The sequence below is a fragment of the Etheostoma spectabile genome, chromosome 8, assembly GCF_008692095.1.
Source record: "Etheostoma spectabile isolate EspeVRDwgs_2016 chromosome 8, UIUC_Espe_1.0, whole genome shotgun sequence".
NCBI classification, from domain to species: Eukaryota; Metazoa; Chordata; class Actinopteri; order Perciformes; family Percidae; genus Etheostoma; species Etheostoma spectabile.
The window spans coordinates 862,049-884,080 of record NC_045740.1 but is presented as its reverse complement, the minus strand read 5'-3'; the positions used below and the strand labels follow the sequence as shown (position 1 = coordinate 884,080).

General features: G+C 42.7%; 2 protein-coding genes across 8 annotated transcripts in view; one reads left to right on the top strand and one right to left on the bottom strand.

The window, feature by feature from the left end:
* Window positions 1-8,705, top strand: part of srfa (serum response factor a) — a 35,883-nt gene extending 27,178 nt beyond the window's left edge. The window contains exons 3-8 of one of the 4 annotated variants that reach the window (XM_032522789.1): window positions 1,127-1,364; window positions 4,712-4,876; window positions 5,169-5,279; window positions 5,744-5,941; window positions 6,071-6,147; window positions 6,702-8,705. In XM_032522789.1, coding sequence (XP_032378680.1) covers window positions 1,127-1,364; window positions 4,712-4,876; window positions 5,169-5,279; window positions 5,744-5,941; window positions 6,071-6,147; window positions 6,702-6,797 — 885 coding nt within the window. In that variant the 3' untranslated portion in view covers window positions 6,798-8,705. Of the gene's footprint in view, window positions 1-1,126; window positions 1,365-4,711; window positions 4,877-5,168; window positions 5,280-5,743; window positions 5,942-6,070; window positions 6,173-6,701 lie in introns of all 4 variants that reach the window. The other 3 variants (XM_032522790.1, XM_032522791.1, XM_032522792.1) reach the window with 3 other exon arrangements.
* Window positions 8,706-8,773: 68 nt separating this feature from the next.
* LOC116693656 (protein FAM160B1) overlaps window positions 8,774-22,032 on the bottom strand; it is a 17,593-nt gene continuing 4,334 nt past the window's right edge. For 2 of the 4 annotated variants that reach the window (XM_032522774.1, XM_032522777.1), the window contains exons 4-18: window positions 20,844-21,013; window positions 20,427-20,531; window positions 20,195-20,317; window positions 19,824-20,048; window positions 19,527-19,723; window positions 15,719-15,833; window positions 15,499-15,575; window positions 15,188-15,380; window positions 14,660-14,823; window positions 13,899-14,045; window positions 13,731-13,821; window positions 13,075-13,218; window positions 12,523-12,663; window positions 11,813-11,916; window positions 8,774-11,709 (exon numbers count right to left, since the gene is read on the bottom strand). In XM_032522774.1, the coding sequence (XP_032378665.1) occupies window positions 11,598-11,709; window positions 11,813-11,916; window positions 12,523-12,663; window positions 13,075-13,218; window positions 13,731-13,821; window positions 13,899-14,045; window positions 14,660-14,823; window positions 15,188-15,380; window positions 15,499-15,575; window positions 15,719-15,833; window positions 19,527-19,723; window positions 19,824-20,048; window positions 20,195-20,317; window positions 20,427-20,531; window positions 20,844-21,013 (2,108 nt within the window). In that variant the 3' untranslated portion in view covers window positions 8,774-11,597. Of the gene's footprint in view, window positions 11,710-11,812; window positions 11,917-12,028; window positions 12,161-12,470; window positions 12,664-13,074; window positions 13,219-13,730; window positions 13,822-13,898; window positions 14,046-14,659; window positions 14,824-15,187; window positions 15,381-15,498; window positions 15,576-15,718; window positions 15,834-19,526; window positions 19,724-19,823; window positions 20,049-20,194; window positions 20,318-20,426; window positions 20,532-20,824; window positions 21,014-22,032 lie in introns of those variants that run through there. The other 2 variants (XM_032522778.1, XM_032522776.1) reach the window with 2 other exon arrangements.

Sequence of the window (22,032 nt, the reverse complement as noted above, 5' to 3'; positions counted from 1 at the left end):
AACCTGGGGCCCCAAACTTTCGAGCCCCACTGTAGAAGTTTACTCCTCGACGCAGCGGCTGTGGGTTGAACTCCTACCTGTGGCCTTTTGCGCATGTCATTCTCTTGTGTGTGTGTGTGTGTGTGTGTGTGTGTGTGTGTGTATAATATCTAGAGTCTAGATATTACACACACACACACACATTTCCTCCTTCATAGTTAGATTAGAAGTTCGATGGAGTAGCATTTTAGTAGGATTTGGTTTCCCAAAAAGTTTTGAGTCACCTTCCTACATTCAGTGATAACCACTGACAACATATTTTCCTGCAACTGAAATGCAACTTTTTGTTCTTTTTAGACTTAAGAAGGAAATTGTTGAAACGCTCCTTGCACTGCAAATATTTTTACATATGGATGCAATTAGAGGGGTCCCAGCCTCTACCAGTTTCTCTACCTTGTTTATGTCATGTGGCCTTCGTCTGTTAAGTAGTAAGAGTATTAAAGCCTCCTGCCCTAAATAGGAAAAGTGAATGGTGTTTCAGGTGTTCTCATGTGAAACTCTTGTGACGTTGCTTTTGTGTTCACTGGGATAAATGGAATTAGCGGAGTAGAGCTGGTACTAGTCTATCAGTTGGACTAGTCTAGCAACTGATGATTTCATCAGGGTTATCTCTGACTTGGCTTCCCGTTTGTAACAGACTGTATTATAAACTGTAGATGTGGAGATTGTTGTTTTGACTGTTTACATTTCTGGTTTTTGCACCTTTTTTTTTTTTGTTTATGTGCATTTGCTGCCACTTTTTACTGCTTTGCAACAATGTCCCTTGTGATAAATATGGTTTTCTTATTGAAAGATGTTGGCATTCGTCAGTCACAGCGGGCACAACAAAAGACACCATAGAGTTGCATCATGGGAATTGTAGGACACAGTGGTTTTGGAGCTTGATTCTAAAAAGTCGTGATATCTCGGTAGCTGATTTTCTTTTCTTTTTTTTTAAACTTTCTTACAAGTACCTAGGTTTATGGTAGGGACAAATGAAATCACTGACCCAACATACTCCTCCTTCCTTGACAGAATCAGTACTGATTTAATTCATCAAGTGATCATCCCCTGTCTTCCTAATCACCGTGTCTGCTGTCTCCCACAGGATACACTGAAACCCACGTTCACGGTAGCTAGCCTACCAGGCAGCACCAGCAGCGCCCAGTGCACCGTCCCCACCACCTCCACCACCATGCAGGTGAGCAGCGGACCTTCGTTTCCCATCACCAACTACCTGGCGCCCGTCTCGGCCAGCGGCAACATCAGTGCCAACGGCACCGTCCTCAAGACCGCCGGCGCCTCAGGAGTCATGCAGCTGCCCGGGGGCTTCACTTTCATGCCCGGTATGTAGGGGAGTGTTTACCTAGGGCGGGGCATCGTTCAAAATCTTTCAATCCGGTGACAGTTTTGATGCCTCAGTTTCAATGCCGGTTCCTTATAAACCATTTCAATATCAACACAAATACATTAAACACAAAACTTTTATTTCCTACCTTAATTGTGTTGTGTATCAAAATTTTGGTAAAACTGGTCACTCAGAGTAACATTATTAAAACTGGTTGTGCTTTTGGCTAGGGGTGCACCAGTCAGATACTCAGGATTGGTATCAATCCCAACTTTAAAATTAAACAAAAAGGGAAATCTTTTTTTCCACAACATGAACATTTTATAAATAATAAACCGATGACAGTGCACAGGCTCATATTGAACTAACTAAAATGCAAAGGAATGTAAACAACAAAGCCATTTTAGTGCAAACTGCATAATGACACAAACCTTTAACCATTATCTTGGTGACTGCCCTGTTGTCAACATTGAACTAATTGGAAAACCGTGGAAACCTCCACATACAATCACTAAGTCCCAATGGATTAACACATACATAGACGTAGTTGATATGGAGCTATCAGTGGCAAGAATGCACAGTGCGGGAGTCCATACTATTCTAGCGTGGCAAACAATGGCAGATAAGGTTAAGAAATTGTTGTAATTCACTACCTGTAAATGCATTGCTGGTTCTGTGGTCTCGCATGTCCACCAATGATCTGATGGAGATCCAGATTCAGGGAGTGGGCGGTTGGGGTGGGGGGTCGCATTTAGGGTTTTTCAATTTAAGTTTTTTATTTTATTATTTTTGTATTTTACCCTATGTTATTTATTATTTCTCCTTTTTTTTTGTAATATGCCGAGTATGTAGTCGGAATGGTGTACTTGTACAATAAACAGTTGTTCACAAAAAAAAACATTAAACTAATGGAGAATTAACTTAAGTGCAAAGGAATGTAATTGATTTGCCTTGGAGCTGAAAGGTGCTGTGGAAATAAAGTTGCCTTGCCTTACAACGTCAGCCTGTCAGTCAGTCACCAGGGCTGAGAAACCACTGATGTGCCTGCTAGTCTCAGAGGAAGTGTCACCCCGACCGCTTTCGCCTCTCCATTAATATCCTATCGCAGCAAACCCTGTCTGCAGAGCTGACATAGTTTGCTCAAGTTTACTCTGCGTGGGTGGGTGGGGGTGTGTGAGTGGGTGGGGGGGTGGGCCGCTCTCTGTCAATATGTAGAGAGGACAGATGAGCTTGTGCTCAGACGCTTTTGGAACCAAAATTGGGCACAGAAAGAAATAATTTTTCGTTACTCAGAGTATTCCGATCGCTGCCCAGACCCATCTCCACATGAGAGCTCTGTTACAATTCTGAATTATTTTCTTTTTGGTTTGTTTGTCTTAACCTCATCCTTTTGAATTGAATTGAATTGAGTTGAATTGACACTTGTGCAGGCCTTCATGTTTTGTTAATGCCACTGTGTTGTCTAGCTTATTAGCTGATTAGAATTTGAATGGCAGTGTTCCTTGATTGCAGCCGTCTCGAGAGTGGTCGTCTCTCTCTCTCTCTCTCTCTATCTATCTATCTATCTATCTATCTATCTATCTATCTATCTATCTATCTATCTATCTATCTATATCTATCTATCTCCCCCCCCCCGAGCTGTTTGCATCACACAACAGCCCTTCATATCCGTCATCAACACTCAGCGGCCTCAGGTTTTACAAAGCCTTCAGTCTCCAGGAAAGCCACGTCTATTGGCGACTGGCCCTGCCTTTCATTGTCACTTGGGGACAGGAATAATTAGGTGAGCGGGACACAATAGACCGGGCAATAAGGAAGGATGAACACGGCCCATAATTAGTCATGAATATTCAATCACAGATCAGTGGTTTGTGCTGAAATCATTATTGAGGCGTACTTTGCGGAGCCGGAGCTTTGTGACCCAAGGGATCTCCACTGCACCAACTCGATGGGGACTACGGGGCAGCGGGCTCTGATTTGGGGATCCTTAAAGTGTTTTTAAATAGTTTTTCTCCAGCAATTATTAATTACACTTCCTTTTCATGGTGGATGTGCTGGGAAATACCGGGGCATCAAAAGTGGAGCCCGGGGATGCCCAGAGGTCACGATTCCCCCAAAGACACTGAGAACTGTTGTTGGGATTTGGCGCTATATTAATAAAGTCAAATAGAACATTTGAATTTCACTATAACATAATACTGTTGTTGTTGTTATTGTGTAGACGATAAGTCTGTGTTGCAACAGTGAATCGGAACAGGCCCAATGCCCAGTGTTGTATTTTTATCAACTAGTTGTTGCAGTGTGTTGTTGTTGTCTGCGCTCCACCACAGCTAAACCGACACATGATGAGCCCCCCCCCTTCTCTTTCTCAATCTTTCTCCTCCTTCTACAACCTTCACTGTCACCCTTGCTCTTCTCCACCCTCCCCCTCCCTCTCTAGCTCTGTCCCTCTCTCCTCTGCACCACCTGTCTGGCACATAGCAGCAGTGCCAGGTGGAACAACACACCCTCCCACAGTAAAACCTCCTCAGCTGACAGCTTGAAAGGGCCTGCCCGCCCTGCTGCAGCAACTGTTTATGGAGCCCGGGACCAAATGTGAGGGTGTAACTCCAGAGTCTATGTTCTGAAATGAGAAATATCCGCTCTTTGTTAAAGAAAACCACTTAGATAATACAACATTGAAACAAATCATGCAACATTTGAAAAGACTGAAATGTCAATGTGACAGCAACCCACTTATACCACTGATGACACAGTCATACAGTATATGTCACTTAACTTGGCAGCCATGTATGCATTATTGAACATTTGTACGACCAACTTAAAGGTACCCTGTGTGTGGGAGTTTGTGACCACTAGTAGCTATGGAGCGATGTTTTTATAAGTAGGTCCCAGTTGTGTTTGTAACTTAAACTAAAATCCCTCATATTGCTGCTTGCTTTGTTGAGCAGGAGTCATGTTATCAATCCAGTTATCTGGATAAATACTAAGAAACATTTCATTCAAACTTTAGTGTGTAACCTTTTGATATTAATAAACGTCTGTTACAGTCACGCCATAGCCAAATGATTTGCTACAAAGCTAATTAAGACTTTCACTCTCTCTGTATATCTCCGTATGTCCAGAAACGTGTGGGTGGAAGGCTTTTATCATGTGGACATGCCGACAGTTTTGTTGTCATTACTTAGACTTCCTCATGGGGGGGGGCAGATACTACGCACTATAGCTTTAAAGAAAAAAAATTCCCTAACTAAACTGGGGCACATTTGAACAATTATGCACTTTTCCAAGCTCTCCTTTCCTTTTTCCTTTCTGATCCCCCTCTGTGTGTTTGTGCCCCTCCAGCAGGCACTCCTCTCCCCCCCGGCACCCCCACCATTCCTCTGAGCCAGCTGCAGCAGCACTCCCTGGCCCTGCAGGGGCAGCATGGTCAGACCCTGGCTGCCGCCTCGCAGTCACAGCAGGGACAGCAGGCTGTCTTCCGCTTCCCTGCTGCTGTCTCCCTCACAGGTGACCTGCTCTGCCACAACTCCGCTTGCTAATACTAATCTGAACCATATCATCATAAAGCTACTGCTAATGCTAATGCTACCTCTGCTGCTGTGGCTAGTAATCATGCAACTAATGATAGGATGATAGGATTTCTAATGCTACTTACCACGGCAACTTCTTCTGTCTGAGCTAATTGTACTGCAAATGCGTCTACTGCCAGTGCTACAGTCCCCATACTCGTACTGCAACTACCGCTACTCCCTGTGTGGGATGTTGGGTGTCTTACTGTAGTGGCTGTATGTGTCTCCAGGAGCTGGGGTTCCCCAGCAGCTCCAGGCTATCACGGTACACCACAGCACCCAGTCCACCTCCAACAGCGACAGCAGCCTTGACATCTGCCACACCTCCACAAACTCCACCGGTAGGTCAAATCCCCTCTCTGAAGAAAGACGCCGTTGGCCTGTCTAGATCAGAATGGGTAGGTTTTCATAGTGAACCAGCTCCAATTGGTCAAAAGGGTTACCAGAAAATGTCAAGTGCAGTATCCATAATGCATGTAGTGTTTTGATGGCATTTATTTTTACTTTTCACATAAAAATCTTAATTTTAGTTTGGCCAAAGAAATGCTAATATACAGCATCTCAATGAGTGGGAATGGACTCCTCTGGTGTGTTGCTGTCCCACGTTGTGCCTGACAGCATTAGCAGATTATTGTGCTACTACACACTGCGTAAGAAGGGGGGTGAGGGAGGGAGGGAGGTGGGGGTTAGCGGTTGGATTTAGATAGATGTTAAGCCCCATCTGCTGGCCAACATTTGTACACGCCTCTTGCCCTCAGTGTGACTTTTGCTTTCTCTCCCCCCTCCTCCCCTGCTCGCTATCCAGCAACGGTGAGTCTCCCGGCAACCATCGTCACCTCGTCAGTGCCAACGTCTGTTGCGGGTCACATGATGTACCCCAGCCCGCACACAGTGATGTACGCCTCCACGCCGGGGATGACTGACGGGGGGCTGGCTGTGCTCAACGCCTTCTCCCAGGGCACGTCGACCATGCAGGTGTCCCACGCACAGGGCCAAGACTCAGGTGAGACAACGCACACTTTCTGACTGGCTGACAGATGTGGATTCATTAGTAATTTGTGCATCATTTCAAATAAACATAATGCTAGAGTTTACCGATGAAAAACCATGTTGTTTGTTCCTCCCCTGCCAGGTGCCGTCCCTCAGGTGTTCCTCACAGCGCCTCAAGGCACGGTGCAGATCCCCGTCTCTGCGGTGCAGCTACACCCAGTACGGCAAGATCTGCATTTTACAAGTGAAACTCTCATATTCCCTATGCAACCAGCATGCCACGTTACCACACTAATGCATCCTAACAGAGCACTGGCACACAGCAGCCGCAGGGTTACCACAGGTGGCTGCTTGTTTTACCTGGAGCAGCGCAGTGCACATGCAGTAGACCTAACGAAACACCACCGTTGCACTGCATGGGATCAAAACTTTAATGTCCAGTGTTAATGGAGAAAAATGTAGTCAATTTATTTCTGTAAACTGGTTTAGAATATATAGGTATTTAATGGAAAAATCCTTTAAGGTTATATTTGGTGCACTCTTGTGAAAAATTACTCAATTCTAAAGTTGAAATTGCACTTGACCAAATCTGATTTCAGAGAACTACAGAAAACATCAGCTCTATTACAGCATTTACCCCCCTCCATGACAAGCAGCATGTAGTGTAGCAAGGTTTCCATCTGCACTGGGCGGTGTGTGCGGTTGTGTGATGTGATGACTTGCGATTGGCTGTCTGTCGTACCGTCTCCTGACGTAGCCGTGTCTTGTTCCAGATGGTGATTGGCCAGCAGTCGAGCGGCAGCAGCAGTAACCTGACGGAGCTCCAGGTGGTCAACCTAGACGCAGCACAGAACTCAAAGAGTGACTGACAGACGGCTGGAGCTGTTTGACATGGCAGACCCAGGGAGACAGACGGACTAACATACATCTCTATTTATTGATGCCTTCCTACAGCGATTCACATTACACTTCTGAATGTGACTTTAAATTACATATATACACACGATCAAGGGCATATGTGTGGTTGACCCTTAACAGTATACAATATGTTTTGGTATATAAATATATATATATTCGCAAATGCATAGGAAAAATATCACGACATCCATCATTGGAACCTATTTTCTATGCCGTTAGATGGTGTTATTTTTTTTTTTGTGCGTGCGTGTTTTTGTTGTTTGAAAATGTGTAATTACATGTACACACACACTGCAAGGTGCCACAGCTTCACACCAGCCAAAGAGACATTTGTTTGTCTGAATGTTCCAGTGTGAGCAAATTGTGCACAAACGCGCGCGTGTGTGTGTGCACACGCATATCTGGGGTTTGTAAATGGGCGGGAGACGCTTATTGACTTAAAAGAGACATTTGAAAATGTACAGTTTTTTTTTTTTTTATTAACTTGTATTTTTAGCCTGGTTTAGTTTGTGCAACGGCATGTAGTTGTTTTTTACGTAGTGGTTTTGTATGTACATAAAAATGATTTGCATAAAGAAATGATTTACATACGTATATGTAAATTAATTTAATATACCACCATATGTTGATATACTGTCATGCTGTCGGGAGTTTTCACTACAAGATGGAGAAGGAACGCTGGATGTTTTTCTACATATTTGGATTGGGACATTTGTAGGATCAAGTATCTGGGTCGCATTGTGTAAAACACAAGATCTGATTTACTGTTAACATCGTTACTCTAGCTGGGAAGGTTTCAGTGCTGCCGACATCATTTAGCATCAGTTTGGCATGTGAGGATCTGGCACTTTCTTAGTTTAGAACCTGTTGACTAATCAGATGGACATTTTACTTAACTTTTAATATGATGTAATTATTTACATCTGTGTTGACACACATTTAAATACACTTCTGTCATTTTTAACTCTTAGACAAAGTTAAAATCCTTAAAGTGATTAGAACAGTTGGTTCACTTATTTATAAATGCCAACCAACAGGTTGTCAGATAAAAACATGAACGTTTAAAAGATGATCCATTGTCTCCACTTGACTGCAGACCTTTTAATTATGTGACGCTATATCTGAGGAAGCATGTGTTTTCTTGTCGAGCAGTCAGTTATTCAGAGCGGTCTCAACGCTGTAGTGTTACAACAGTGATGAGTAGAAATATTTTTGTACGAACAAGGATCTCTTATGAAGGAAAAGTTCAGGTGCTTAAAAAAAATGTTAATATACTTCTTGGAACTACAACTTTCGACCCTAGCTGACTGCAATCTCAGCGCGTACCTCAGCAATCATTCAGAATGAGTTATTAGACTGAGAGCCTTCTTTCTGCACCATAGTGCCTCTTTTTCATGGCTGATTTCTAAATCACTGCTAGGCAAGAGAAATGTAGGATTTACTTCTTTCCAGACCACCTCACATGACTTTGGACTTTCATACAATCCTCTGCTGTGCCCAGAGATTTTTTGAGTCATTTCTACAGAATTAGCAGGATGACTGAGCATGCTGGCTTGAAGCCAAAGAGAATTGGACAGACCCATGATGACTGCTGTTCAGTTGTTCACTGGCAGGAGAGGTCATTTTCACGCTTGTTCTTCTCTCTTCTTGTACATGTTGTCATGTCATCCTGCAGGCTTGTTTGTGAAGGAAATTTACAGGTTAAAGACATTCAATCCCCCAATATTACCTGGTGGTTTTTCAGATATAGTATTTTAAAAGGCAATTGTTGAAGAGAATTTGTGGTTTTCACCTTGTCATTAAGAGAAATGGTTGTGTGTATTTTTGTTTTGTTGTACAGACATTTTGTAATAAAAAAAACAAAACATGGTGAAACAATGAACTGTTGAACGAATGACCAAAAGGACATTATCTTTTTTTTTTTTTTATTGGGACGGAGCATGTTAAACCATATTGCCCTGAATGAAACCTATTATATAACTGCATTGTTGAAATGAAGACCGCTGAATAGGAATAAATGAGCCAATGCCTCAGAGACTGCATCACTTAGAAAAAATAACTCAGCGAGGCATTGGGAGGCGGCAGGAAGAGTGAGCATGCACCTTGCCTTAATGTTTCAATGATGCACTGCACAATCACAGAACTCAGACTGGCCTAACTAAGAGAAAAGAAGGAGACTTGTCCCAATTCACAAGAGACGAAAGCAGCGATTAACAAGGAAATGCAACATGATACAGTGATCGGTCTCAGCTGACAATGAAATCAATCACTTGGCATCAGATTATGACTATACTGAGTCCTTTACATCATTTACAAACCAAACAAAGGCGATGCAACAAGTATAAGCATAATTATATCACAACAAACGGTAGTTAAGGAGAAACCCCTCACACATCCACAGTGAAGTAAGGCATCGTATCTCCCCGTCAGTGTCTTCAAACAAAGTGCTGACAGCTAAAAGCATCGGGATGGCCAGAAAGCCTCTTTCAACAATGAAAAATAATGTATAAGCATGCACTTACACCAGGTAGTATATGTCTATTGCTATTGTACACATACAATATACAAATATACAGAACAAGTTGGAAAGATAGTTGATTAAGAAATGTGCATGAATTTAAAAAGTTTACCATTAAAATAGAAATGTTGCTCCTGATACATCTTAGATTTTTTTTTTTTTGGTTTATGAAAACATTTGGAGAAAAAACACAAAAAGCTTTTTGTTGTGTATATTTACATTACGAACAAGGATGAGGAAAGGCGATGTGCAAATCTGGTTCCATGCAAGCAGTTGCATAATGTAGCTTAGGTGACTTAGTGATGGGATAAAGGTGGGACCAGAATAAAGAGAACAAAAAGACCAGCGACTCATGGCTTCAATGAATGACTCTGCACTAAATCACAACACTCACACGTCAACTCATCGTAAATCACGCGCACCTATCACAGAAACATGCACCCTGGAAAAATTACACAACAACCAAAGTTGCATTAAGTAGCATCTTGATTTCGACCAGGTCAGAGTCTTACGTAATCAATCACTGATCTGTGAGGTGATTTCCAAGTTAGCAACCAAGCAAAATCCAACTCAACGACCCGTTCCAACAATACACGGGCCCTCGCCATTCAAGATAAGGATGAAAAGGTAATACTGCTAGTAAACGCAACACAACACCTCATGAAAAACCATTAGAGCTTGGATATTGTTAGGCAAAGCTTTCCAAATACGAGGTCTGGACTCTTGCAAAGGGCCTCGAGATAAATTTAATGAGATGATATCAAAATTCAGATCATTCATTTTTGTTACAAAAGTTATTTTTTTCTTTTTTACTTGGCTTGCTTTCGTATTGAATTTCTGGATAATTTCAACAACAACAAAAAACAATCTCAGAAGTTCAAATCCCAACTTGGTTGAAGTGTCCATGACTTGCATCCATACTGTACACTACCGATTAGACATGGCTTGGCTTTAGGGATCACAAGCTAATACAGATTGGGAACCACTGCTGTAAGCTACGTTAATGATGCCTTTAAGACCCTGTTCAATAAAATCAAGAGGCCTGATCATCTGCATCTCATTAATATAATACACTAAATATTGAAAATCCTAATTGTTATAAAAAAAAAATGACAACACAGTATCGCCTTGGACAAAATGAACACTGGTGGGTGTGTGTGAGAAATGCAACACTGAGTCGCAGGGAACACAACTAATGTGGAATCAAAAACACGCCTCGTCCCACAAAAGCCAACTTGACATTGCCAAAAAGCCAACCAATGAAAACAGAACGCGTAAACTTGAATAATGTAACAAGTGCAATGCAATGAGGTCTGTGTGCAAATTCACATCATTTGCAAAATTCACCATTTCATTGAGAAAATGTGATGTATGGTGAGGTCTGTGGGTGACGGTGATTGATAGGTGAGCTTTGAGGAGCACAAACATTTCAAGACAAACTTAGGAAAGACTGGAAAAAAAATAAAGTAAATAACATCTGCTAAGTCAGTCCCTACTGTGACTGGTTTAATTAATTTGATCTTATTATGACATTAGTTAAAAAGGCCACCTGAAAGCAAACAAATAAATAAGAGGACTTTAAAATATATGTTGTGCAGTATCGTAAATACTACAGTTCAATGTGTGTGTAACTACAGGAACGTATAGGGGTTGAAGGTGGGGGGGGGGGGGGGGGGCCTTGTCTTCAAACAGACAACATGTGAGGAGTTAAGATTAAAATGTTTCATTAGGAAACAATCTTCTGTAACTGAAAGGTGCGATTTCACACTAAGGCAAATGACGTTTACAAATGGGTGATAAAAGGACAGGAAATAAATACACAAACGTCTTTTTTCCTTGATATAATAATTACAGGGTTATCTTTTGGCTGGTGAGAAAGAAAGGGGGAAGGAGTGAGAGTAAAGGCAGAGGCTGACAAATAGTCCGGTGCCCATCTCTCTGCTCCTCCACCTCGATCCTCCTCCTCTTGTTCCTCTGCTGGCTGGGCAGTGTTGCTGCTCTGACCTTCTCAAAACCAAGACCAAAGACTTCTTTTTTTTTATAGTGGAGCCCGAGAGGCCAGAAGAGGGGGAGCCATGAACCCGTCCGAGTGGGCTTTAACAGTCTTGCAGGGATGGGCTGTTAGCGGTGCTGTATTGCCAATCCTGTGACACCAGTACCACCACACCCCAGAGGCCCAGTTTATTCCCAACACGTCTGCCTGGCTGAGGCAGATGGATGAACAGCAGGACGATTACGGTGAGGAGGCGGCAGCCGCGTGGTATTTGACGAAGGCGATGGCTGCCAGCTCTTTGCAGAACTCCTCCAGTACGATCACTCCCTCCAGCAGAGTCATGTGGTCGATGCTACAGCAGGAATAGACAGAGAGGGGAGAATAACTTCAAATTCAAGGGCATACCCAAAGTCAACTTAGAAGTGAAGAGCACAGAACCGTGTAGCGGTACGTACTTGATGCCCTCAGGCTCCAGACCTAATAGTCTCTTCCTCACCAGCAGCAGTTTGGGTGTGAAGTCTGGAATGCGCTGAATCCTCAGCATGAGATCTCCCACCACCTAACGCACACAAGAAGGCAAAACAGTTACCAAAACACAGCAGCACTGCTTCCATCTCTGGGTGCCACACATGGAAATCAGTACTCCACTGGCATGAGACACAGGCCAAGTATTTGTTGCACCAAACATTTAGAAATACAGTATCAAAACAATTTAAGATACTACACAAGAAAAAAATCCAGACAAGCAAGAAACCTCAGAGCACCCAAATAACAGCAACTGTGAGCTTTGGAAGTGGTGGTGTCTGCTACCGGCTGTGGCTCAGTGGTAGAGCGGTTGCCTGCCAATCGGAAGGTTGGTGGTTCGATCCCTGCCCCTGCAGTCATTGTCGAAGTGTCCTTGGGCAAGACACTGAACCCCGAATTGCCCCCGGTGCTGCGCATCGGAGTGTGAATGTGTGTGAGTGTTTATCTGATGAGCAGGTGGCACCTTGTACGGCAGCCCCGGCCACAGTGTATGAATGTGTGTGAATGGTGAATGTTTCCTGTAGATGTAAAAGCGCTTTGAGCAGTTGTTAAGACTGGAAAAGCGCTATATAAATACAGCACATTTACATGCTACCGATGATGGACAGGATAACCTCTCTAATCCAGATGGGAGTCTTACCCGGACGATGACGGAGAACAGAGACCTGCAGCCAGGGGCCAGGTTGATGTAAGGGTCCAGCAGGTACTCGTGCAAGTGGGGGTGTGGAAACATAGACAGCTTGGACAGCACAGCGGTCACCTGCAGGTTGACATCGTACGGCTGGAGGACAGAGAGGACACCAGAACCATTAGAGGGAACTGAAGATGTCCCGTGTGTCTGAAGACGGCTAGGAATAATCGGCAGTCAGAAGCTTTTGATGTTTGATACAGCACTCCCTGTTAGATTTGATTTCCTTCTAGAAACCCATGTTTAACCAGTTTAGCACTCAACTCACTAACCTTGCCATTTCTTAGATCTATGTATCCATTTCTATAAACTAAAAGGCAGTTGAATTTTGATTCATGTGGTGCTCCATAAACAGCTGGCTACTTGCTCCATTTGCCCCAGACACCTTTACTGTGGGTGTCTTGCTATTCAGACTTACAATGCAACAGATATTTCATACAGATATTCCATTCCAATATTATTACACTAAAACATGCTGTTTGATATTTGGAGGATCAAACCGACCTGATCTAGGATGCGACCCATCCTGTCGAAGAGGACCTTGAGGAAGTGGCCCTCGAAGAACGGGCTGTCCAAGTTACACTTTTCCAGCGGCTTTGGATTTCCCCTCCAGTCCCACCGCTGGCAGACCCCACAATAGTCCCTGAACTGAGGAGAACAATTCATCTACACTTAAGAATCTCTTTTACTAGTGACACACATACAAACTGATGAGCAACAGTCTGCGTTCCAAATTGTATGTTTTTCTTCGTATGTTCTGCAGCTGCCATTACACAGTATGAACTGTAGCATGCAGTATGCATGCAATTGGGACATACTACTTCTTAATAACATTGCACCTTGACCCTCTTGCTCATATATGTTGCATAAAGAGTTGTGTGACAGAATTGCTAGAAAAGCATGCTGGCTTGCATACTGCAAAATCTGGTGGACATCCTAGTATTTCTGACATAATGCATTTAACATATGTATTAGGACATACTAAATCTTTTTCTGACATACTAAATAGTATGGATATTGGAACAGAGGGTTTATCCATGGACTTGCCTCAGCAATTAGTTAAAGGCCAAAAGACCTGGGGACAAACACTAAACCAGAAGGTTCAGCTCGCTGTTAGTCCAGTGTATCTCAAGCCTTAAACGCTGCAGAATGAGCCTTACCTGTCTGTGTGCATCTCTGAGGTAGGTGTCATAGCCTGTGCCTTCAACATGATAAGATGACTTCGCCTCATCCGGCACCAAACACAGGAAACTGCAGGCAACAGAACTTAACAGTTAAAAAATAAAGACTCCACATGATGGAAGTTGTGTCGGGAGCAGACTGTGTACCTGTTGACAATTTTGTGGACCTCTGTCTTCCCGTCACACTTCGAGTGGTCAGGACTCTGTGGGGGAGAGGAGCTGAGCCAATCTGAACCAGACAGCCGGCTGTCTGGAGAGAGGTCATCCCCGAACAGTGGATCCTCCTCAAGGTCTCTGTTTAAAAAAAAAAAGTTCATGGTCATTAAAAAGTATTTCATCTTATGAGAAAATAATCTGATTTGGATCAGTTACTGACGTTAACAAAACATGTTCACTTTTCATTTGGTTTTATACATCTCTCAATGTAAGCCTTAGTAAGTTCTACATCCCATTCTGATATGAAAAGTCCACTTTGTCAGTATTTTTATGTCAAGTAAAAAGGGGGATTTTAGGGCTTGTTGGGCTTGCATGGCCCCTTTGAGTTCTGGTATATAATGTGGAAAGTGAATGAAAGAATGAGGTTTTACTTGGACACTGCAAGTTAAAATTGATGCCTTTACTTTATCGGCAAGTATGTTTACAGCATGTCTGTAGAGGCAAACGTCACTGACATTCTTCAGCTCTTCAGTGAACTCATCTCTTGCTCATTATGCCTTAACTGATTACTTAAAAGTTATCAGTGGCTGATAACCATGGCCTAAAATGATTGAAACTAAAAATAAGGACAAGTTTAGTTGAATTGGTGTGACATTTGAAAAACACAGCTAGTAGATGCATTCACTTTATTTCCACTGTTGTGTGTTTGAGCAGATGACTTTTCCAGGCAGGATTTTAAGGTAGGCCCTTACACAGCATCATGGGGCTGCCCGTTCTCCAAGGGCTCCCGCTCCTCCTGTGGTTTGTTCTCCAGGTAGTTCCTCTCTTCCAGGCTACGCAGCAACAAGCTGTGGAGGATGTGCTGGTTGGGCTTCTGGATCAGCTGCTCAAACAGCCTCAGCGTCATGATGCTGATCTGGGGACACAGAAAGAGGCATCGGCTTAGCTCTCGCTATAAAACCCAGAGTAAGATGCCAAGTATTTGCTCACTGACATGAAAGTAGGCAGTGGCTGTTTCAAACATCAAGGAGATGATTCATCTCTCTTTTGTGTAATGAAAACGTGTGCAATGGCGCTGTCAAATACTAATTCAAATTCAATGTGCTCATCATATGAGTCATTAGAACTTAGAATACTTGCAAGGAAAGACGGCCACTTGTATACCAAAACAGGTAAAAGAAGAAATTATAAATACATGATGCACATTTATGTGACAACGAGAGGGTGAAATAAAAAGACAAAATGATGTTAGAGGTACTTTCATTAGCAGGACCAGGTACCTCATCTGACAGGTGGTCGCAGTGCTCAATGAGTCTGTGTCTGAGTGGATTCTGAGCCATAGTGGCTTGAGTCTCTGGCTCCCTCTCCTCTCCCAGCAAGAAGTAAATCATCTCCTGCATTAAAGCCTCCGACGTCACCTGCCTGATGATCCTGTTCAGCAGGGCAGTGGAGGTCAGGATGCCCACCTCGGACCTATGTGCACCCACAAACACACCACGTGTTAATGAGCAGTCATGAAACATAACACACTGACAAGACTAAGAATTTCAATAAAAAGGATGATTGATTGCTGATTCAAAGCTTGACTCACGTCTGCATGAGCTGTGGTTCCATAACAGACACAAAGAATTTTTCTCTCACAGCTTTTGCCATAACTGCAGCTGCTGACTGGAAGACAGTGAAGAAAAACAAAAAAACACACTTGAGCCTTCTGCGGCTTTCAGGCACAAAAACAACAACAAGTTATCTAACTATTGTTTCTGACTACAATATGTTATAATAAAAACAGTGAGTCGGCATTGATTAAGGACCTTCTGAGCCTCCTTGATGAGTTGGTCACAGTAATCTAGCCAGGACAGGAAGGAGATGAGAGCCCTCTTCCCTGTGAAGACAGCAGCATCCTCCTTCAGGTTATACACATCCAGACTGAAAAAAAGGGAAACTACTTACAAACTTAACCCTTCCTCTGTGTTTGATAAGCTTTCTGCTGCCATCTGTAGGTTAGGGTTGGCATTTTGGACCCGTGTATTAAATTCCCCATAAAAACCCCCTAAAAACAAAATCTTTTATCATCCAATGTTTTCTTAACTCTTGTTTAGCTGGTTGGGCTCCCTTATCCATGAAAAGATTGGTATTAATATTTTTTTGTGGCCCCCTGGGCCTTTGTTTTAACAGCATACCCCTCGTTTTCAATGTCATAAAAGTGGTCAAATGAACCTTAAGAGTAGAAGGCAACAAAATAATCAGTTGTTCTGTTACCTGAGTGTAACTGAGAGATATTAAAACAAATTTTTTAAATGTTCAACAAAAAAAAGATTTTAATTTTAATATTATCAAATATAGTAACATCTATGGTGTTTCGGGTCTTTTTGGACCCGTATATATTTGATTCAAGAAAGGCAAAAACAAGTCTTTTTTCCCCACACAATAGAACTTTAATACAATATTTACATATTGAAAACAGAACAGTCATAATAATAATAAATTACAATAAAACAAAGATTTGCAAATAAATAAACAAAACAATCGAGAAAATCACATCAAAAGAAATCAAGTACTGTTCTATCAATACTCTGTGCAAACATGCTGTCACGGTACGGCATAAAGAGGACCCAACGCAAGTAGGCAGGCAAGGCGGAATGATTTATTGACAATTCCAAAAACATAAGAAGCAAAGGGTGAGTCCAAAAACACTCCACAGAAAAACGCAGGCACTGTAAAGGTGAGCAGGCCACAGGGAAAAATGCGTGGGGAAAAACTCACAGGGAATGATAGGACTGCAGGCAGAATGACGAGGAACACGGGTAGGCACGCGGGCAGGTGAATAAGAGGAGAGGCCGACTGAAACAAAACAGGTGCACACGGGGAGGAACGCAAGGTTGACAGCTCACAGGACGCGGCAAACAGGCAAACAAAACTGGAATGATCCAACAAGGACAAAGAAACACTGGGTTAAATACAGGAGGTAATGAGTTAAAGGGGAACAGGTGAACATCAGGTGGATCACATTAGGCGGGGCTGGACAATCAGAGAAACAAAGTGAGCTAGACAAGACTAGACACACAAGAGAGGAAGCTGACTATCAAAATAACAGGAAGTAGAAAAACAGACACTTACGGAATCACAGACAGAACCACACACGGACCGGGGAGAAAACCAAGAAAAACACAGGGAAGGCCAAACGGGAAAATAACCCCCAACAAAACCCCAAACCACAACACATGCCTGTGTGTGTGTTGTGTTTAGATGCATGTTTTGCAAAAAGTGACACTTTTAGTGTGTTCTTTGCAGATATATTTGTTGCAGGTGAAGCCACCTATGTAGGTTTTTCTGTCAATATTGCTAGGGCAGACCTGACACCTCTTTCTTTTTGAGCGAGGTGTCCCACTGGCATTGTGGATGTGGATGTGGATGGATTGCTTGGGCAGGGCTGGCTGATGAGGGGAAGGTGATGCTGATGCTCTTCTTGTTGCGTGGATGTGGATGGGTGTTTGGTGACCGCTGCAGCTGTCTGACCAGTCTGCAGCAGCTGGGTCTCGGGGCACCCGTTCCCGTTGCTCAATGTGCGGCTTGACAAGGGAATTCCCGAGCTCCTCAAGAAACATTCTCCGCTTGTATTTTGGGTTGAATTCCACCTTGTGAATATGGTCCACACCACAATGCATTGTATGCAGACACATGAGGATGTTTTGTAAAACACACCATTGGCCACTCCTGGTCATTCGCTGCAGAGTGTAGTGGCAGTCAGCTTGTCCAGATTGTCCACTCCTCCTTTGTTTTTTTGTGTAGTCCAGAGTATTATGGCTTTTTTGTCACTTCCTGATGACACAGCAGCATCTTTTGTGAAGAGTGGACATCAGTATCACATTTCGTCGTTTTTTTGGACAGTATGAAACAATAGTGGTGGTATCTGTGAAACAAATTTGAGGAAAGTGGAGCCCTGTCCTTCACCAGCAACATTTCAGGCAGCTCAGGTTTTATTTTTTTTTACGGTGCCCACCATGGTGAGTTTTCCTCCTGAGAAGTTCTTGTCCAAGGTCATAGCTGTTAAAAAATTTTCACAAGTGAGTTGTGACCCTGCAGTCCAGTAGTCAAATCGAGGACTACACACGTTTTCCTGGTTTTTTTTTTTCCGGGATGCCGCTTGCAGATTTGCCTGTGTAAATCTGTAGGTTCCACGCATAGCTTGTTTTAGCATCACGGCTGCCCAGATTTTTATGCCATATTGCCTGGCTTGCTGGGCATGTATTGCCGGAACGCATTTTCCTCGGAAAGGAGAAACGTTCATCCACTGTCACCTCTGCCCCTGGGTTGAACATCAGTGAAGGAGTTGCACCCATCTCTCCCAAACATCCCTGATGGGAGCAAGCTTGTCAGATTTTGCTCTGGTGTCTCGATTGTCAAATCTGAGGACTCTTGAGATCATCTGAAAGGTCCGAAGAGACATTGTTGCCCGGAAAATATTTCTGCCCGTTGATGCATCCCAGAGACTCTCAGTTGCCTCATTGCTGGATCTGTAAACTCCAGCAAGGAGGAGAACACCAATGTAGGCATCCAGGTACGTCTCATCAATGTCTTTCCATGTGTTGCCATGGACTTTTTTTCCCTCAAGGTTTGTCATAGCAATTATGACTTTTTTTAGTGACAATGGCAAAAAAAGATCAAAGCACGTCTTGATGTCACTTACTCTTGTCACAGCAAACCTCGTGACCCCAGGGGTCATTTTGATGATGTTTGCAGCAGCTGTCCTTCCATGCACATCAGGAGGAACTGTACTCCAACGGATGTTGCCATTTTTGGATTGGAATAATTCAGCAGGAGCAGCTTCAGCACCAGTGACCTCCTCTTCAGACTGATCAGTTGTGTCTGTTTCTTCCAATTGGTACTCCACATCATCTTCGTTCTCAGAGGCCTGCTCATCTCCATCGCTAAAATCCTGTGTGTCCTCTGCCTCATTTGCAGCAAAGATGTGATCCAAAGCTTCATTTACAGTAAATCTTCTCCTCATTCTTGCATCCTGTGATTTGGAGATGTGTACTCTGCAAGTCACCACCTCTACACTCAAATGGCTTGACAAGCCTGGACATGTCTCCCTTTGTTTGTTCTTGCAAAAAGGCAAAGAGAAAAGCCCCTAAATGAAGCCCAAGTGGTTGGAGGAAGAGGCTGTTGGTTGACTGTGTGTTCATGATTTAATTTTGGGCATTTTTTATTGTTTATATAGAAATTTTTAACCGGTCACAAATGACCCGAACACCACAAAAGTCATTTTTTTCACCAGAACACTTTATAATTTAGTAAACAACAAAAAAAAGATTTACTTTGTTTAAATGGAAGTCCCTGACAAAGTCAAAAGTTTCAACTCAAAAAACAAATGTATGAAGTGCTTTATGCATGTTTAAAACTCAAAACGGTCCGTCGGGACCCTAACACATAGGAAGTTAAAGAGGTGATGCAACTCTACAATTTTATTCTTTGGAAATAGTATTTCATAAAGAATGCTATTTATGGGCTACCTGCTAAAATTAAATCAAAGTTTTACATGATGACACAACTGAAATGACTGCAAGACAAGACATTAAATATGTGGTTACAGAAAGTAGACATTAGAAAGAAATGTACCCCCAGTTGACCGACTCCACTGTCTCGATGTCCAAGGGGTCCATGGACTGTGGCAGGGCTTTATAGAAGGAGACCAGCCTGTCAGTCAGGAGCTCACAGAGCTCAGTGTTTTCAGTTAAACACTTAGCAGCTGCAGGCTCTGGTAAACTGACCAGCAGCATCAGGCCCTCACAGGCCTTCACCACTATCCTGCCATCCTGAGTAGGGAAGAAAAGCATACAACTCATGAATACAAACGTTCAGTCAAATAAAGAGAAGGACATACAAGCCAAAATCCCTTGCATGGGGATTACTTACAGGGCTCTTTGTGAGGTTAAGCAGTGATGTGACAAGATTGTAATTGTTGCCGTTATTATGGTTACTGCTTGGAGTAGAGGTAGAGGCAGCAGCTGCAGCCTGAGGCTGCTCTGGGCGCTCAGCCTGTTCCTCTGTCCAAGATTGACCAGTGTCTGGAGCCAACACATTGTCCTTCACCAGCTCCGTCCCTCCAGGAGTCTTTGTATCAGGTCTCTTTGACTTGTTCTGCAAATAACATCCCCAAAAAAATATTCTCTGGACTATGTGCTTAGAAATCCTGCAAGGACCTTTGCTAGTAAGATACACTGAGTCATAGTTATGAATTTGCTACTCAATTTTTTTTTCCTCTCCCTGGAGTCATAGTAACTCACCTCAAGGAAGAAGTCAACAAGGTATGGGTCTTGCTTCAGTTTGGAACAGACTATACAAAGAAACTGAATCTCTTCATTTTCTGTGGGAGCAGCCAGCACTTCACCACACAGACGGATCAGTTTCTGAAACAGGCACAGGAAAAACAAGTTAAGAATAAGTTACATAACCTGTAGGCCACTTTGAGGAGGACTGTCAAAAATACACTAAAATCCCAACTGCATCACTTCTCACCTGTACAGGTCTGTGGACATTGATGTGTGGCAGGAGAGGTTGACGAATGTGTGCTAGCAGCTTTGTGTAGAAGGTAAGCACCTGCTGCTTCATCCCTGGAGGACACTGATGGAAAATCACAAACAGAATATGTTAGAATTTATTTTATAACAATATTGATGTATCCCCACCCTGCGTGGAAATGTAGCTCAGTGCCGATTAATCGAAGAGTCAACCAAACTGTGCATACACGTACAATCGTTTGTGAGTGGACTGTACGGTCAGTGTTGTGTCCCTCGGCCCCACTTAATCATCAACCTAGTTTTACACTAGATTTCATCCAATACTACATATACTTTTATAAAAGATGCCATTTCATAATATGCATGTTTTCCTGGAGGTATAGTTCATGTAGTTACCAATGCATGACTGCCTTACATCTGCCTTGCCCAAGGTGTAGAGAGTCTCCAGGATCTTATGATGTAGGAGATACTCCATGCAGGGTCCTGTCTCTCCAGACTCTCTTTCCTCTTCCTCCTGGGTCAGGATGTCCAGCATCTGTTCCAGGTGGGATGGGATATTGGTGTCCGTGACTGGAGCTTTGTCATCTAACAGAGGAAAGCATGTAAGAATCAGTCAATGTCCATGATGTACAAACATTAACTGAAAGTTCTTCTAACCACTCCACCTCTGCGCAGTTTTTCCTTTCCTAAGTTTATTTTCTTGCTTCTGCTTACAGCTCTTGTAAGGTGTTTGATTCAATCCAGATGATAAAGGCTCATTGTTTTGATATAAGGCATTAGGCCTGCACAATTATTCATAATAAAATTGAAATTGTGATTCACCCTGTTCACGATTTAAATTTTTACATAAATTAAATTTATCATCATATGTACATCGTTTGTACTGGTGTTATTGTTGAATACATATTTCTAAAATTGTATGATGTTTTTGTTGACTTATTATTACACAATACTTTTTCTGACCTTTTTGAATCCCGACAAACAACCCATATTACAAAAAAGACTAAAAATAAAAACTAAATTAGCAAACCCGCTTTAAAACTAACCTGATTTTGAAAACAAAAAGTCAAAACAAAATAAAAATAAAAACTACTGAAAAATGCAAAACTATAATAACCTTGGTTTGGTACTGCCAATTTGTTTTGTCATGGTCAAAAAGAAAAATCATCCCCGTGAAAACAAGGTCCTCCACATAATACTCAAAGTAGGGGAGAGCCAGGACAGTTGAAACACTTTTTAATTAAACGTAATTTACAAAGCGGTCGTATCACACTGAAAGCTGATATTTTGTCACACGCAACCTACACGCGTCATCTGTCAAGTCCAGCTGCATTTTCAGCTTTGGACGAAACCGTTCAGGAGTTATTGCAACAAAAGTGGGACGTGCGTAACGTTTCATCTGTCCCTCCTGGACGGGACGAATGAAACAGCATGCGGGGACGAATGAAACACACAGTTTAAGCCATATAAACTTCCCACAACTTTCATATTTTACTGTACATCATGGATGATACTTCCAAAAGGTGTTATTATAGATAGATTGTTGCAGGACTATGTGTCTTTGTGAATGTCTGTTAATAACTCATTGCCGTCATCCTGAAGCG